The 15070-nt window shown below is 42.6% G+C and overlaps 1 protein-coding gene across 1 annotated transcript in view; it reads left to right on the top strand.

Moving 5' to 3' along the window:
• The window catches only part of LOC148542667 (receptor-type tyrosine-protein phosphatase eta-like), a 190887-nt gene that overhangs the window by 7030 nt on the left and 168787 nt on the right, over positions 1–15070 (top strand). Inside the window, exons 2-3 of the mRNA XM_088467628.1 lie at positions 8177–8428; positions 14556–14804. Of these exons, the coding sequence (XP_088323754.1) occupies positions 8177–8428; positions 14556–14804 (501 nt within the window). The remainder of the gene's footprint in view (positions 1–8176; positions 8429–14555; positions 14805–15070) is intronic.

The following is a 15070-nucleotide window of genomic DNA, read 5'->3' as shown; positions in this document are numbered from 1 at the left end:
TAACACTAAAAATTGCTCCTCCAGGAAAAACAATTCCCCTCCTACGTGAGGCTAACTCCGCACTGCAAAAACAAATGGGCATCCTGGACTCTGAGTAGCTGAATGGTGCACCACCATCCCACCCTACTCCAAAAACGTGTTTGACCACCCACTTTTTACGAGTTTACAGGCCCTGTTAATTGCAACTGCGCTGAACCTGCACCCCAAGAAAGCCTGGTACAGATCACTAACCCCAATGGCACCCAAAGAAATCTGCTGCCAACTGTAGACTGGGCAACCAAACATCCCACAACATACCCTACCATGAGAAAATAGAGAAACCGGATGAAAAACGGGACTGTGCAGCCAAAATATATAAGTGACCAACCAGTTAGATTGGCCAAGAAAAACTATGAAATCACCTGCAGTACACACAAATGAATATATGAGGAACATGTTACTATAGAAAACATCGCCAAATGAGGAAGGGGGAGGGAAAAGGGGGAAGGAGGACTTGACCCGAGGTAAAAACCTACAAAAAATCTGATGGATCTGTTTATTTTGTTTGTAAAGACAGTCTCTTATTATTTGCTGTTTATTAGTCTCCATTCATTTATACTATTTATTTTCAAACGTGGTCCTAAGCAGGGCAAAAAATAGGGCAAAGTCCCTCGAGTCCCCCACCAGCATGGTGACAAGTTAGCCAAAGCACTCAAGTCCACAAACAACGTTACACATCATGAGTCCACCTAAAATATATCTTCAATAGGCATTGGACTCCCATCTACACAGAGCCTGTATCTCCTGCCGAGCCTTGACTCTGCAAGAAAGTCCCTCATTGCTGCCACAAAGCCAGATAGGCTCTCAAAGTCTGAAGGACCGACATCCAGACTGCATGCCAGCTTGATAATCGGAAGGTTTACTGGCTGTGCTGATGACATCAGGCCTGGCAACAGGAGTGATACCATAGATCCCTGGGGTGGTAGGAGTAACCGCAGGTGTTCGACCACACTGAAGTCTGAAACAAAGAACACAGAGGCAGAATCTTGCAAACTCCCAGTTTCCCTTGAAGTCAGGTTATGAATCGGCTGCTCTGGGGCAGCAGTGGAAAGAGAAAAAGAGACAGAGTAAGCAACAGGCACAGACCACAAATCCTACCTAACTGCTGAATGAGTGGACCCAAGTGGCACATGCTGAGGCACAGACGAGGACACCCCCTATTGCAACAGCACCCCTAGGCCGCAGGGACAGCAGGTGCATCTTGACACTGCAACCCTGCATTAATGCTGCCGCAAAAGGCTGTCTCAGCTCCTCTAAGCCTGGAGGAGCCCACAGCATCTGGCATTAGGGAAAAGCCCAAACCAGGGTTATGCCAGGGTTTTGAAGAGCATTGCATATGAGGTGGGGGACCCGGATCAAAAACTGGTTCTGTATGCAAGATATATATATGATCATTTCTATATAAGGGACGGGGCTGAGACTTCAATTTAACTACTGTAGGTCACCTAAAGTCTAATGCACATGTATTTCAAGTAAAAACTGTCAACCCAAAAGTGCAAAGATTAAAACAATATTCAGTTAGTCCAGTTTCTGTGACTGAGGAGGCAAAGTTCCAGTGCGATGTTTGTACAATAATCCAAGCAGATATATCAGTCCTTTATGTAACACAGATGTCTCGCTAATGTTTTAGAGTTAGACAAAGCTGTCATAGTCAGTGTTATAGAAAGATACCCTCCCATGGGTAAGAGAACCATCCAGGGACACAGGCCACAGGGAACAGGAGCCCAGATTACGCGCACTACTAAAGATGGATATCCGATTAAAGAGGTATTCCAGCTGAAAGGTATTCTGAACTGCCAATCAAAACCTGTTATACATGCCATTAACTGCAGTTATGGCATACAATATTTGGGTTGCACTATTCATACACCAAATATGCGGTTATTTGAACATAAATGAGATATACCCCAAGGACTACAGTCACCTAGTTTTCCAAGGCATTTACATTTATGTCAAAAAGGTGGTCTAAAAATTCTAACTATAAAAGCAAGCAATCAAATTAAGCTTAATTGAAGAGGAGGTGATAGGTCCCCAATACTTAGGAGCATTTCGGATAGTAGATTAAATTTCCCGGCCCCCAAATGGTCTCAATGACAACATAGAGCTAGACAACCTTGAAAATAATTCCAGGTATATTGGAAATTATAGACTATGAGCCTGTGTTACCAATTCACAAGATGACAACAACTTGGGGGGATCTTACTCACTTTAGGACAATACATGCCCATTAGGTCCCATGCCACTCCCAATCTCTATTTAATTTAGGAATACACATGTACAGTGGTGCAGTACATTTATGATGTAGAGAATATTGTTTAAGCATGCTATTAGTAATACTTCACAACTTTTAGTGAAGTTGTCGTTAGTGATATACTATCTGCTGAATACACCACGTACTCATGTTTTATCTATGTGCATATGTATTGCTATAATAAATGAGTTTGAAGGTGATATGGTCTTTATAAGATTGAAGTCATTAATGGATAAATTCAATATTATAATCAAAATATCTGTATTGTATGTACCGACATAATTTTAGAATATAATATGCTAAAATTTATATATGGAATAATCTAATAAGAGGATGCACCAGGAGAACCGAAGAACAAAGGCGCAAAAGTGCAGTCTTACCTGAAATGCTGGCTTATGATAACAAGTGCTACAATGCATTTAACACGTAGACATAGTCTATGCATTCTTTATGAAATATTGCTCTACCAATAGTATTGATTAATAATCTGGTTTGTGGGCAATGACTGGCCAACTGCGAACAGTCCAATAAAGTTTGTGAGCGAGGAGGGCTTATTACCTTCTGAGGAAACAATGCATAGCACAAAAATGAGTCACGCTGCATAACTTACCACCGACATTACAATATACACCTAATAAATAGCAGAAAGGACTAATTTAATTAGCACTTTATCCACTATGTGTATCATCCTCAGCCATGTATTATTGAAAGTGCATGTACTTCTAAATACACAGTAATTACCAATTGCCACGAGGTGTATAGTCAGCACTCTCCAATGTTAAATAGCAGGACACAGCCGGGGGAAAGGTGGAGAGCACCGCCAGAGCCTGCGGCTGGCACCCATGCCAATAGTAGCAGTGCGCACCCAGCAAAAGCTGAGGGGACATAGGAGAAACCGCGCATGCCCCACTGGATCACCAGGGGGACAGGCGCAGCTGCCCATAAGATACAGAGGGGGCAATAATTAAGGCGGAAGGGCAAGGCAAGCACCACCCCAGATCTGGCTGCATTAGACAGACAGGCGGATGATGCTGGGAAATGTTCTCAGAATCCCATACTGTGATTCAACCCCAGTCACTCTATAATAATGCAGTGTAATGCACATGGCACCACCAGAATACTGCGGTGAGATATAGGAAGAGAGGAGATGTCTAATGGACCTATCAATCCTGGAGCCCCTGTAACCACAGAGAGGAAATAGCAGCCTCAGGCATGAGGAATCCCATGCCATTAGCAGTCATCAAACCTGCAGTGCTGTGGGCTGCTTGCTGCTGGCCACTCCCCCTGTGTCTGAGCGAAGATGAACGTTGGCCACACCCACCTTCAGACAAAATGGGCACGGGTGCGGGAGCCATTACAGACTCTCATCTGCCCCGCTTATGAGCCTGTTTGTGACCTCCTGCATGCCCACCTGATGAAATCCCGGGCTGGGCAGCAGCTGAACTGGCTGTAGTATCTATCAACTCTACGTGGAGAGCTAGTCGCACACGCCTGCGATGGGCGTGCGCCTCTCCACCAGCAGATGCTGGCAGCTGCAGCAGGGCAGACTCCATGTCTGCCCAACAAGAAGGCCGGGAGTAATGGCAGGCATATGTGCTGTGGGGGTAGGAAGGGCCAGCGGGGCACAGCAGGAGTCCCGCTCGGCAAATCACCTGACAGGCGAGCCAGGACTGAGCGGGCATGCTGGGGATGCCCCAGGCATCTTAATAAGCTGAGAGATCTGGGCAATTGGGAATAAAAGGGGGCAAGTGATCTGACCTAGATATAATCACTATAAGAGAAAGAAAAAAGGGGGAGAGTATATAAGTAATGAAGAAGAGAGAGAAGATATTAAAATTAGAAGGAATTTAGCAAATGAGAGACAAATATGCACTCAAAAATTGACAGAGCAAAAGAATATGACTTAGATTAAAACAGTAAATGAAATAGAGAAAAGATATAGAAGGAATGAAGGAGATTTAAAAGGAATGAAGTAATTGAGAGGCAAATAAATAATCAATCTGACAGAGCACAGAATTTGACTTCCCTTCCTGCCGAGATCAGAATCAAATAGGCTGAATATCCTGCAGATATTACTGATAAGCCCAGTAACCACTCCCCCTTAACAACAAACAACCTATCCCTGTGACTTAACAACTGTCAATCCTAAATTACCACTCCTTTCACTTTTATTAACCCCATCCATCACTGTATAGAGGTTTATATGCCCTCTGTTCTATGAAAACCTCAGTTATTTTATGCCAACTACTGCTGTTTGCACACTTTACCATGCAGGCTGATGCATGGGTGGGGACATTTGTGATTATGCATACTGCGCATGGTCCAAAATATTACAAAATACATTCAAATAATACAAAAGTACTTCCTGAACAGAAGAAATAGATAACAATGACACAGGGAGGGACCGGAGAAAGTATTCTCACTATCAGAGGAAGAGACAGCAAAGGATAGACAGAAAGAACACTCAAGGCAGGGAGAAAGGAAAGAGAGAAAAAAAGGGGAAAGAGAGAAAAGAGAAGGAGATGGGGTGAGACAGGGTTAAGAAAGATGTGAAGAGAGGGAAGAGGGAGAGAGATATGGAGAGAGATGGAGGAAGAAGGGGGAGAGAGATGTAATAATAAAGATTGGAACAGAGGTGTAGAAAGATGAGAATGAAGGAGATAACAGGAAAAATAAAGCCCCACAACACAAGGCACACAGTAATAGGTACCCATGCAGTTCACATTTCGAGCTCGCAATCTGGTGAAAGACAGGTCAAAAATACTAAGGCCCTGATTCAGAGCCGGATGCTCTGACAGAGCGCTCGCTCTGAATCAGGGCATTTTTTTGTTGTCGGCCTGTCAGCCGCTTGCTAAGCTGTGGGTGACCACCCACAGCCTTAGCGAGTGGCCATGTGATGGTCATGATGGTCGCGACCATCAGGCTTGCGACGAGACCCTTGCGGTAGGGTCTCATTGCCACAAGCCCCAGTGGACTTCCTGCTCTATAAGAGCAGGAAGTCCACCTACTGACATCACGAGTGATGTCAGTAGGGCCACCCACAAATGGCAGTCGGTCCTTTAGGAACACCTCCATTTGCCAAGCCACCCCTCTTCCCCACTTACCAAATGGGGCGAGCTGTCGATCAAAATCTACAGCCGCCCTGTTTGATGCGTGCCTCGGTGCGAGTGCTTTTTGCGCTCGCTTCGGGGCTTGAGCCTGCGCATGAGCTCGCGAGTGGGTCTGAATCAGGCCCTAAGTACACATAATTATATATATTAGATATTTACCGGGTATGGGGACAGCATTGCACATCGTAACTTAATGAATGCAGGCATTAGCTCCTGCTTTACGAGAATGATATTTGAAAATGCACAACTTATGTGGAATCTATAATTCCTGCATGTTTACTAGGGCCAGGCACCACTATAAATATGACTCAAAGTTTTGGACTTTTCTCCCACTATAAGGTAACATGAGCAGGGTTTAAACTGTCATGTCAGATTAGTTTAGCCTAAAAGCAAAAGTGTTACTGCTGCTGTATGCTCTTTAAATGATGTATCATCTCTATATTTATACTATTTCATATATATATATATATATATATATATATATTTATATATAATATCCACTCAAGTCCTGCACTCACACCAGTACCAAAAATAACTTTGGGGAGCTTGTTGGTTTTTCTGCACAGTACAGAAAAACCACTGGTCAATGTTTCGGTTTTATTGTGAACCTTTTTCAAGACTGGTTATACTAGTCATCATAAACCCATATTGCTGGTGCAGACAGCGTAATTGAGTCTCCATGTCAGTTGGTTTATGAGAGAGCCAGCTACAACTATACAATATGGGTGTATGATGACTTTTATAATCAGTCTTGAAAAAGGTTCGAAAAGGAACCTAAACATCGACCAGTGTTGTTTTTGTACTGTGCTGTTATCTATATCTGCATTAAAAGGTTAAGTGCCTTCTTCCCAGCCTAAAAAGGGAATATTAAGAAAAAAAAAAAAAAAAAATATATATATATATATATATATATATATATATACATATATCTTTACCAGCTTTCAGTTTTCAGGACCTGGCGGTTTGAACAAACAGCCCTCTCATTTCTATACGAAATGGGAATGCAATGTTAAGAGGAATCCATATGGATCCCTTCATCACCTCCTGCCCTCGCAGTATGCCTGCGCCAGTGGTGGGCTGGGCCGGGGGGCAGGGTGCCATGTGCCCCCCGGGCCGCAGCGTCATGTTGGCCGTGGGCAGTCTGTGTCACTGTGACACAGGCTGCACCGTGTGTATAGCGCTGACCGGACGGAATTCGGTCAGCGCTACACAAGTGCCAAACACACAGCCGCCGGCTCCAGCAGCTGTGTGTTTGTTTTGATTAGCAGCCAATGGGAGTCTGTCAGACTCTCATTAGCTGCTGCTGCACCAACTGCAGGAGCCACTTCATCTTCCAGCTCCCGCAGTGGGCAGTGGGAGAGGCATCATGATGTCATGACGTCTCTCCCATAATGCAGAGCGGCCCGGCCAGGGAGGACAGACGGAGGAGTGGATGGCAGCGGCGGGAGCGGGGATTCAGGTAAGTGGTTTTTTTTTTTTTTTTTATTACGTGTCTACTGGGGGGGGGTCTGGCACTACAATGAGGAGACCACTACTGGGGGCACTACAAAGGGGGGGACTACTACTACTGGGGGCACTACAAGAGGGGTGGGGGACTACTACTACTATTGGGGGCACTACAATGGGGGGACTACTATTGGGGGTACTACAAGGGGGGGACTACTACTACTGGGGGTACTACAAAGGGGGGACTACTACTACTGTGGGCACTACAAGGGGGGCACTACTACTACTGGGGGCACTACAAAAGGGATGGGACTACTACTAGGAACACTGCATAGGGGGGAGGGAACTACTACTAGGAGCACTACATAGAAGGGAGTGTACTACCACTGGGGGCATTGCATCGAGGGACCACTTCTGGGGGCTCTATATAAAGGGCAATACTGGGGGTACTGCAGAGGGGGGAGACTACAACTGGGGCCACTATGTAAGGGGCACTGCATAAGGGTTATCACTATTGGGGGCACTGCATGGGGGGTGGACTGCTACTGGGGGCACTATATAAGGGGCTTATTACTGGGGGCACAAGGGACACTGCATAGGGGGGATCACTACTGGGGGCACAACTGGAGGCCTGCATAAGGGGGTCCTCTCCTGTGGCACATGGGGGCACTGCATATGGGCACTACGGCAGGGGGTTGCCTCTAATCTTTATTTTTACCTAACATTAATCCCATATGGACCCGCCTCCTCCCTGGAACACTTGAGGGGGGTGCCATAGCACGCACGTTCTTCGGGCACCCTGGCTACATGCTACTCCTCTGCCAGGGATGCCTGCATGCATTTGCCCCCCAGGCTAAAAGTTGCCAGCCAGGCCCTGGCTTGAGCAGATTAAGGTTAACCACAGTACGACTTTCGGTATGAAACTTGCAGTGAAAACTTTCACTGTTACTATTAGTAGTAAAACTTTAAATGTTACACATTACAGACATCTGCCTATCAGAGAAGCTGCCCTAGCATTAATGCAATGATAATTTGGCGCAATAGAGGAGGGTTTGTCACCGAGAATTGTGGTGGGTTAGAGTGTTCAGTTGTGTGGGGCCATTACATTTATTGATAATTAGGCTAATTTGTAAATTATAATTCTCTTTGATAGGAAAATCTATACATGACTCATTTCTTTTTTAATTCAAGCAAGAAATATACAGTATATCCATGTAGATCAGACCAGGCTACTATAAAGAGGTAAATCAGGAATATGATTTTTGTGCATTAATCCATTTTTCAATATTTTTCTTTTTAAAACATAATGAATGTAATGTTCCAATTGCAGAACCCTCCAAGGTAACAAATCTAACAGCCTATAAAATAAACAGCAGCACAGTAAATGTTATCTGGCAGCTTCCAGAAGGAAACAGAAGTTCATATCTGGTGGAAGTGTTGGGAGATCCACCTCAGAGGTTTAACGTCACATCAGAATCAGTGACTGTCAGTAACCTGACCAGAGGAAACCAGTACACAGTGAGGATCTCTGCAGTAGCAGGCGATAGCATACATGGCAGCAGTAATAAGATCCCAGTATTAGGTGAGTATAAGCCTCTGCTTTACCAGTGTGTTACCAAGTGTGCAGAATATAACTAAATGGCTTCCTGACTTTTAATATTCTCAATTTAAGATTCATTGTATAAGTTATTAACTTGTTTATTTAAGTATATAAGTATATATTAATTTGTAATCTGTAAAATATAGTTTTAAGCATCATGTTACCATATGCACTTACATTACTTACAGACAAGAGGCACTTGTTCTTTATTTTCCCACTTCCTATAAATCCCACTTGCTGTGAAATTATGGTGCTTATTTTGAGTTGCACGCCAAGTAGCTGTAGTTACGGGCAGCCAAGGAATCCAGATTTACTACCTGATATTAATCCGAGACTGTTCATCTAATGCAGGCGTTCATGCCTGTGCAAGCAGAAACCCACGCTGCTTATCAATTTTATGCTAGCAGTCATAACTGTCATCATTAGTATCAGTACTTGCATTAGCCCCTTGCTAGGTTCAAGAGATACATCAGAAAGAGGCTTTCCTTCCTGGTGTGCACAACTTAGAATTACACAGAGCTTTTCATGCACACACCCACAACACTCCCATGACACTTATAGTATCTTTAGCTGCTAAACACAGGGAAGGTATCCCAACTTTCCAAAAGATAAATATTACAGAGTATGGGGTATAGTGTAAGCGCTCTAAGGTCCTGTTCTATCACACAAGGTTGTGATTAAAATAGTGGTGGGTAATGTATGTAATAAACATAATTCTCTCATATTGTTAAGATGTCTGTGTTGTGTCGATATAGTCCTGGTGTGAACCAACTAAAGAAGTCTGTAGTTTGGGTGTGCTTACAACAAAGTCTCAGAGATCAATCACCAGTTTGCAAAAACTTTAGGCAGTTACTTTCATCTTTATCTCCATATATAAAGTAATGATGAGTGGTGTTCAACAGTCACTGGTAAGTTGTATCACAATGTATATAATCCTTCATTCTCCACCACGTATCTGTGTCAGTGTGTTGCCACTCCACCTCAGGCTACATGTGTTGAATTATCACCACACAGTTCCTGCCCTGAAAAGCCCTATATTACAATTTTGTCTGCTTTCTGTGATTAGAAGCCCCCTGCAAATATCTAACCCTTTTTTCAGACAGACGCCTGTATATGACCAAGTGTTTCTCAGGTCCACCATTCCTCAGAGCAGCCATTATTGCTATAATCCACATTTTCAGCAGCCTCAGCCTTTGTTCGTCAGGAGGATTGCCACCTAGCAACAGCTGGTTGGGTGGATGAGCAAGCCTCCTGAATACCATTGGAAAAATGTAAAGTGAAAAAATGTGACTTACTTAGCTTGTCCCTACATAGAAGCGCGGAGCCAAGCATCTGCTCTCTAACTGAATGGTCACGGGACCGCTTAAAGTTGCCCACAGGTATATTTTCCTACAGCACAGGCATGAAAGGAAGCTGGGTCTGTGTCTCTGACAGAATACTTTTACTGCTGTCTTCCATTGTCTTGCCATATTGTGATAGAGTGGAGAGTCACTAAATAGTTCTGGCAGTGATTATTTATCTTTTAAGCTGTTATTCAAAAAATCAGGTGAGTGTAATGTATGTTTGTTTTTCTAAATCAGAGTCTGAGGTAAATTCACTGCCAACAGTAACCTCTTTCCTCTGTTCAAGAGATAGAAATAAAGTGGCCTCTTCCTGCTAGCAGTGATTCTTTCTCATTTAGGGGTCTATTTACTAAGCAGTGTTAGGAGACAGAGTGAAAAGTGATAAGGTGTCAGCCAATCAGCTCCCAACTGTCATTTTTCAAACACAGCCTGTGAGATGACAGTTGAGAGCTGATTGGCCCACACCTTATCACTTTTCACTCTGTCTCCTAATACTGCTTAGTAAATAGACCCTTTAAGCTTTTAATTCTGATGAAAAAATATTTTTTCTGTCAAGTGGAATTAATGTATTTTTTTCATCCTACCTCAGAGTCTGAGGTACAAATCACTGCCAAAAGACACATCTACCTCCATAGACTACTCAGGGATGCCTGTTTTAAAAGAAATGTAGCAGCTCCTGAATTTGCCAAATGTGGCAAAATATGAGGTGCAAAAGTGAATGAGGAGATACATTCATACAGGGATGCCTTTTCAGGCACAAATGGATCCTTCCCTGAAATTACCCGGAGGTGGCAAAGCACCACTGTCAGCACCAGACAAATTTCTCTTGCCCATAGCTGGCACAGTACCTCTGCCCAAAGCTGGCAACATTAGGACACCCATTTAAGACAAAATGGGTCCCAACCCAACGTTCCACTATTAAACTCTCCAGAGTAAGTATGTCCACCATGTCCCTCTTCAATGGACTTTGAGTCAGAAGAGGTGACTAGGTCATCAGCCTTTTCAAAGAGGCAAGTATAGCAACATACAGATGGCCAGCATTGCACTAGCAGGTAAAACCTCCCACCAAATAATATACCTCACACTGGAACCTTAGTCAGAGGTGTGAGGTATACAGGTTTGGTCAGTTAGCCTGTACAGGAGCTGTAGGCTGCAACCCAATCACTGTGGTATTGCACATCCCAGCATACCCTGCCTCAGTTTTGCTATCAGGGCATGCTTAGGCTGTGGGTGTGGTGTGTGGTTCAGCAGCAGCTGAATAGCAAGTTATTTCCCACCCCTGCTGCAGAGCAACCCTAGTCATAAATTATAAATGGGATTTAAGGAGTCATACAGGGCTCCCAGATGCACCCGCACTATTTGCCCTGAAGTTTACTCCTCTTTATGTTCACATGGGCGTGATAGGTGTTAAAGAACCCAATGAATCAAATGTTAAGGCAAATATAGTTTTAAAATAACTAGTGCTGCTGGTTCTTTATGTTCTTTTCAATAAGATTGATTCTGCCATACCTGGGAAGCTAAGCAGTGTGAGCCCTGCAGTGCTCTGAATGGGAGACCAGGAGTTGTAGGCTTTTTCTGCTTAATAGAGTCACTAGTAGCTTTCAAGTATATCTTACTCAAGGCAATTAATAGAGTAACCCTCATTATTGGAGATAGGCTAGCAGGTTGACTAGTGCTAGACTAATGAGTTTAGCCTGGAGGCCACTTGACATGCCCATTCTGGTAGATGCAGACCTCTTTGGCCAGTTTTGATAGGTGAGGTCAGGGGTCACATTCAAGGCCCACAGGTCATGCTCAGACAGGCAGCTTCTAAAATATTTTCAAGCAGTCAGAGTATTCTCAATTACTCTTCTTTCTAAAATATGCTCAATGAGTTGCAACCCCTTGCTAGAAAAAAATCTTTTCTACAGCTTAGCGGTATTGAAAAATATATTTGGCACTCATGGCCTCCAAAGTCTGCATGATTAAACTCCGTAGAGCTCAAATGTGTCCTTCAAACTAGAGCTAAATATGAAGGCACTGAATACATATATTAAAAATCGAGGGTTCAAGATAAAAAGGCTAACATATATCTCCTTTTTCTTGTGGTCACTGATTGGTTTTGCTTCAAATTATACCTATAAGAGGTTTTCCATTTGGTTTCAACCTACCACAACCATTGGAATTGTTGCCATTTTCTAATAAAAAGACCACCTGCTTCAGTGGAGTGCAATGGTGATTGGACTCTCAATAGCACCTTACACCTGCACATGTTTAATGATAGCAAATGTTCCATACTATGTTACTGTCACCTTCATCAAAAAGGATTCCACTGCAAAATAGACTGGGACATATTAATCAGTAACCAAGGTCTAAGTCTGTCTACCCTGGCCAAGCTGAGATTACCCATAAATGAGCTCAAATCTGTTTTAACTCCATCCCATAGGATATATATCTCTTCTTTTTCTCTGGTGTTTCTTTCAGAAAAGTGACCAGTATTAAGTTTCAATAATAGTTCAAAGTCAGAGTATACATTTAAAGGACTTAGATAAAGCTATTAGAAAAATGAGGACCTTATACCTAAGGCTTTTCCATGTTCCCTTACACTGCAAACAATCACAAAACCTATTGAGATTTACATTTCTAATGGTTGGGGAGCATTCACTTAGAACCATGCAGTGAGATGCAACTGGTACACTATGGAGCAGTAGGCATATATCAATCTGCTCAAGTTTAGGCCAGCCATGTTAGTCCTTTCCTTAGAACTTTAAATCCCAGTCACCTACTGGAATTTGCAACTTAAATTTGTCTGGATAACAACTGTGGTATATTACCTGAACAGGATGGCACACTCTTGTTCTCTGTCACAAAAGCCCTAGGGATTAGAAAATGGGCCTTTCAAAGGTTATTCACCTAACAACAATTGCATTCTGGGAAACTATTTAAACTAATTAACTGGACATTTGTCCATTGATATTATTGAGCTATGTTACCTAAAATTAATATTTCAAGCAATAGTTCAAACCTTCAGGTATTCCTTGAATAGATTATTTTGCAACTGTTTTCTAAAGCTCTAGTTCCCACCTTTATGTGCAAAGTGTGTAAACAGGGATTATTCAAGGGGGATATAATCTCTTTCCCATGGTCATACCTTCTCCCATATGTTCTCCCACCACCTGCTTTTTATTGAAGATACCATACAAAATGAGTGCAGTCCAGGTATCTCATTTAATACTGGTTTATCCTCTCTGGCTATCCTGGGTATTGTTTCCTCTAATCAGTTAGTAGTGCAAAGGGCCCCAAATTCCTCTGGAACTCTCCAAATAATGCTTCCAGGGTTCTTCAGATCTCCTGGACAGGTTGCCACCATTCATATTGAGAATGACATGAATGGGCTGCTAACAAGACTCATGATTGTCATCTTCTAAAGTAGTACTTATCATTGCCTCACTGAGGCCATTCAAGGAGCAGATATTCTATCATGATTAGAGAATTTAATGTATGGCATAGTACTGCTAATACAGCTAGAACAGCTTCTCACCTTCCTGGACGTCTGGCTGCCAAAAATGATGCAGGCCTTGTATCAGCCACCATCAACTATTATGGTTCAGCTCTTGCCTTTTTATCACTAAGGCTAACTGAAGACATTTTACCGTTGCTTACTCAGAGGAGTTCTTTCCTACCCAGTGCTTTTAATCCACAGTGTTCTCGTACCTTGAATACAGAACCTGTTCTAACCCCCTAAGCTGATTTTTAATTATTACTAGATTTAGCCTTAGAGGCCATGGGTGCTGGGCTATCCTTAAATTAAATTGCCTATCCAAAACACCCTCCTTTGAATATCTTATAGTTGAGTTTCATATTGTCAAAGATGGGACAAATCCAATTATTAATTTGGGAATTTATCTTATAATTGAAATTTACTGCTCCACTAAAAGGTGAAGTTTTGAGGTTATTAATAACTTGCCAATTAACCCTTTTAAGGGCACTTCATCTGAGGAGCTGCCACCTCTAGTGCAACAGCAAAACTATGTATTTGTTACCAGTTCAGAAAATAATTTAACTGGAAAGTGTCAGTGTCTTCTTTCCTTGTGTTTGAACTGATAAACTTTCCTTTGTTATCCAAGTATAGGCTTGGGAATGTGATCCGTAGGCTTCTGAAAAATCTACCTGAGGGCGGGCTCAAGCTGTCACATGCCCAATAGGTTAGAAAGCATTTGCTCAGCTCCACCCTCATGTGTAGAGACAAGTTAAGTAAGTTAAATATTTTCACTTTACCTTATTCCAGTGATATTCGGGAGGCTTGTTGATCCACCCACCAGCTGTTGCTAGGTAGCTATGCTAATCCCTAGAACAAAGAAAGTTTGCAGGTCAAAGATTTTTCCAAACTACTGATGGACATGCATATCAGACTGAAATCAGATGGATCGCTGCATACACACAACTCAGAATAAGACACAGCTGTGTACATGCCCATGACACATCCATTGCAAATGTATTCTAAGTGTGAATGTCCCATTACTGCACCATTGCCACCCAGTAATGTCCTCCCAGCTGCAAGTGAACAGCATTCATGATGCTTATGATGCATGCACAGGTTGCTAAAATTGTTTAATCCATAAACATTTGGAATTGTGTATGTCAGAAACTGTCTCAAAGCCATTATTATTTATCTAGCAATCCTTCTAGTACTAAGCGATGAGACAATTCAACATTTTTAAATGAATAAAACATCCAAACCAGTTGCATGAATATTTCTTAAATGTAATATATATTTTCTCCCCCAGTGTCAGATAACATCAGTGTTACAAATATCAGTACTACCTCTATCTGGCTCCACTGGGATCCTTATGTTGATGAAAACACAACTTATAGAATCTCTGTTTATGGAGAACCATCCATCAATGTAATTGTGAATACCACCAAAGAACTAATTAGTAATCTTACCCCTGGGTATTTCTATAAGATCCGGATTTTTGCAAATAAAGGAAACATGTTATTATATGGCTACAGTGATGAGATCAGCTTGTACACACGTAAGTAGTTTTCATTTAACCATTTTCCACCCAAAGTACAACATATCAAAGCAGTCTGTTTACTCTATATAAAATGATGACTTCAGTAATGGCTGACAATGTGCAGTACATTTTTCTACCTAATTTTTATATATCACAATATTGGCTGTTTCCTGTATCTTTCTCATTGTGGTGTAATAAAGGGTGGATTGGGTCTGAAAACCAGCCCGGGAAATTTAAGGAAGCAGCCCTGATGGGGGTGGAGTCTGTTGAGGGTGGGTCCTGGT

Source organism: Taudactylus pleione, unplaced genomic scaffold (genome assembly GCF_031769625.1).
Source record: "Taudactylus pleione unplaced genomic scaffold, aTauple2 ptg000010l, whole genome shotgun sequence".
In the NCBI taxonomy this organism is placed as follows: Eukaryota; Metazoa; Chordata; class Amphibia; order Anura; family Myobatrachidae; genus Taudactylus; species Taudactylus pleione.
Note: the sequence above shows the minus strand (reverse complement) of the source record. Positions and strands in the feature narration are given on the sequence as shown.